Genomic DNA, 1630 nt, shown 5'->3' on the forward strand with positions numbered 1-1630 from the left:
TACATATCGTATATATATCACACTTTGTGGTTTACTTAATTTGCCCTAAGAGACTTAAGAAGACCACTAGCAATTATGCCTTCCCATTCTGGGTTGTGCTTCATGGTCATATATGTAATATAATGTTGGTGAGAGAAGACAGTTCTTAGTTCTGTCTTAGTTCTTAACTTACTTTTCATTTGACCCAAAAGACTTGAACAAATCAAAATCCAGGTCTCTTAGAGGCAATCACTGCAGCTAAGGAGAAGATAGAAAGACAGATAGAATTATAGAGAACAGAGAAACACATGATAGGTTCATGTCCTTCCAGACATCAGTTTCCTGGTCAACATTTTTTTCAGAGCAGATTTTACCTCTTGATTCCTAAGAGTATAAATTAGAGGATTCAAAACTGGAGTGATTGCACTATACAATATAGTGACAATCATCTCCCTTTCAGCCGATTCACCCGTAGATGCAAGCATGTAGTTGGAAAGAACTGGAACGTACAAGAGAGCTACAACCGTCAGATGGGAGGCACAAGTTGAGAAGGCTTTCCAACGGCTCTTCCAGGACTGGACTTTGAAGAAGAGGAAGAATATGATGTAAAAGTAGGAAAGAAGGGTGAGGAAGAAGGCACCCAGAGCAATTGAACCAGTGACAATATTAAGAAGGCTGAGGTTGAGAGTGGTACTACTGCAGGCCAATTTTAGGAGGGGCTTGATGTCGCAAAAGAAATGCTGGACATGATTGGAGCCACAGAACCATAGACGGGAGGTCAGAACTGTGTGCATAAGGGCATGGAAGAAACCAGCAGCCCAGGTCGCCCCAGCTAGCAGGAGACAAGTCAATTTATTCATGATGACCGTGTAACGCAGAGGGTTGCAAATAGCCACACAGCGATCAAATGCCATAACACCCAGAAGGATGCCTTCACTGCTTCCCAAGAAGTGGAAAAAGTGCAGCTGAGTCAGGCACCCAGTAAAAGAAATTGCCTGAGGCTCCACTAGGAACCCACTCAGCATTTTTGGCACAGTAACAGTACAACTACATATGTCCAGCCAGGACAGATTGCCTAGAAAAAAGTACATAGGGGTGTGAAGGCGTGGTTCTACTACCACTACAGCCAAAATAGCTCCATTCCCCAATAAGCTGGCTATGTAGATCAGCAGAAAAAATATAAAGAGAATGTGTTGGTTTTGGTGGTCTTTTGTTAGTCCAGTGAAAACAAACTCATGCATCTCTGTCTGGTTTTCCATTGCTGTGGAAATAGAAGACAAAAATTAACAACTGGTCAGTTGTTCCATAACAAAATGAAAAGTCGGCAAGAAAAGACAGCATTGTTGTGATGGATAGGAAGCTTTAAGGCTGACTCCTATGAGGCTCTATTTTAAAGTGTGGCTATCCAAATAAAAAGCACATGTGTACTGTGTTAAATTTGGAATGTTCATTAGTGCATCAATAGGCATATTTCTCATTTTAGGAAAAATGCATGACAGTGGTGCCCATGTGTAGATTATTTCCTAGAAGTAGTATACATGCAGTATGAAAGGTCATCTTCATCTGGTATTTGATAACAACAGCAAAAATGATATATGCCCAATACTGGAAACAAGAAAAAATACCAGATCTGGAGGAGTGGATACAAAAA

General features: G+C 40.9%; 1 protein-coding gene across 1 annotated transcript; it reads right to left on the reverse strand.

The window, feature by feature from the left end:
* Positions 1–296: 296 nt before the first annotated feature.
* LOC107109363 (olfactory receptor 12D2-like) lies at positions 297–1238 on the reverse strand. Its single transcript, XM_015409975.1, has one exon. The coding sequence runs from the start codon at positions 1236–1238 to the stop codon at positions 297–299; it is 942 nt and encodes a 313-aa protein (XP_015265461.1).
* Between the last annotated feature and the right edge of the window lie 392 nt (positions 1239–1630).

Source organism: Gekko japonicus, unplaced genomic scaffold, assembly GCF_001447785.1.
Source record: "Gekko japonicus isolate JY-2015 unplaced genomic scaffold, Gekko_japonicus_V1.1 scaffold101, whole genome shotgun sequence".
NCBI lineage: Eukaryota > Metazoa > Chordata > Lepidosauria > Squamata > Gekkonidae > Gekko > Gekko japonicus.

Bases quoted from the DNA above. Each gene is read 5' to 3' on its own strand.
- LOC107109363 (XM_015409975.1), bottom strand. From the start codon at position 1,238: ATGGAAAACCAGACAGAGATGCATGAGTTTGTTTTCACTGGACTAACA.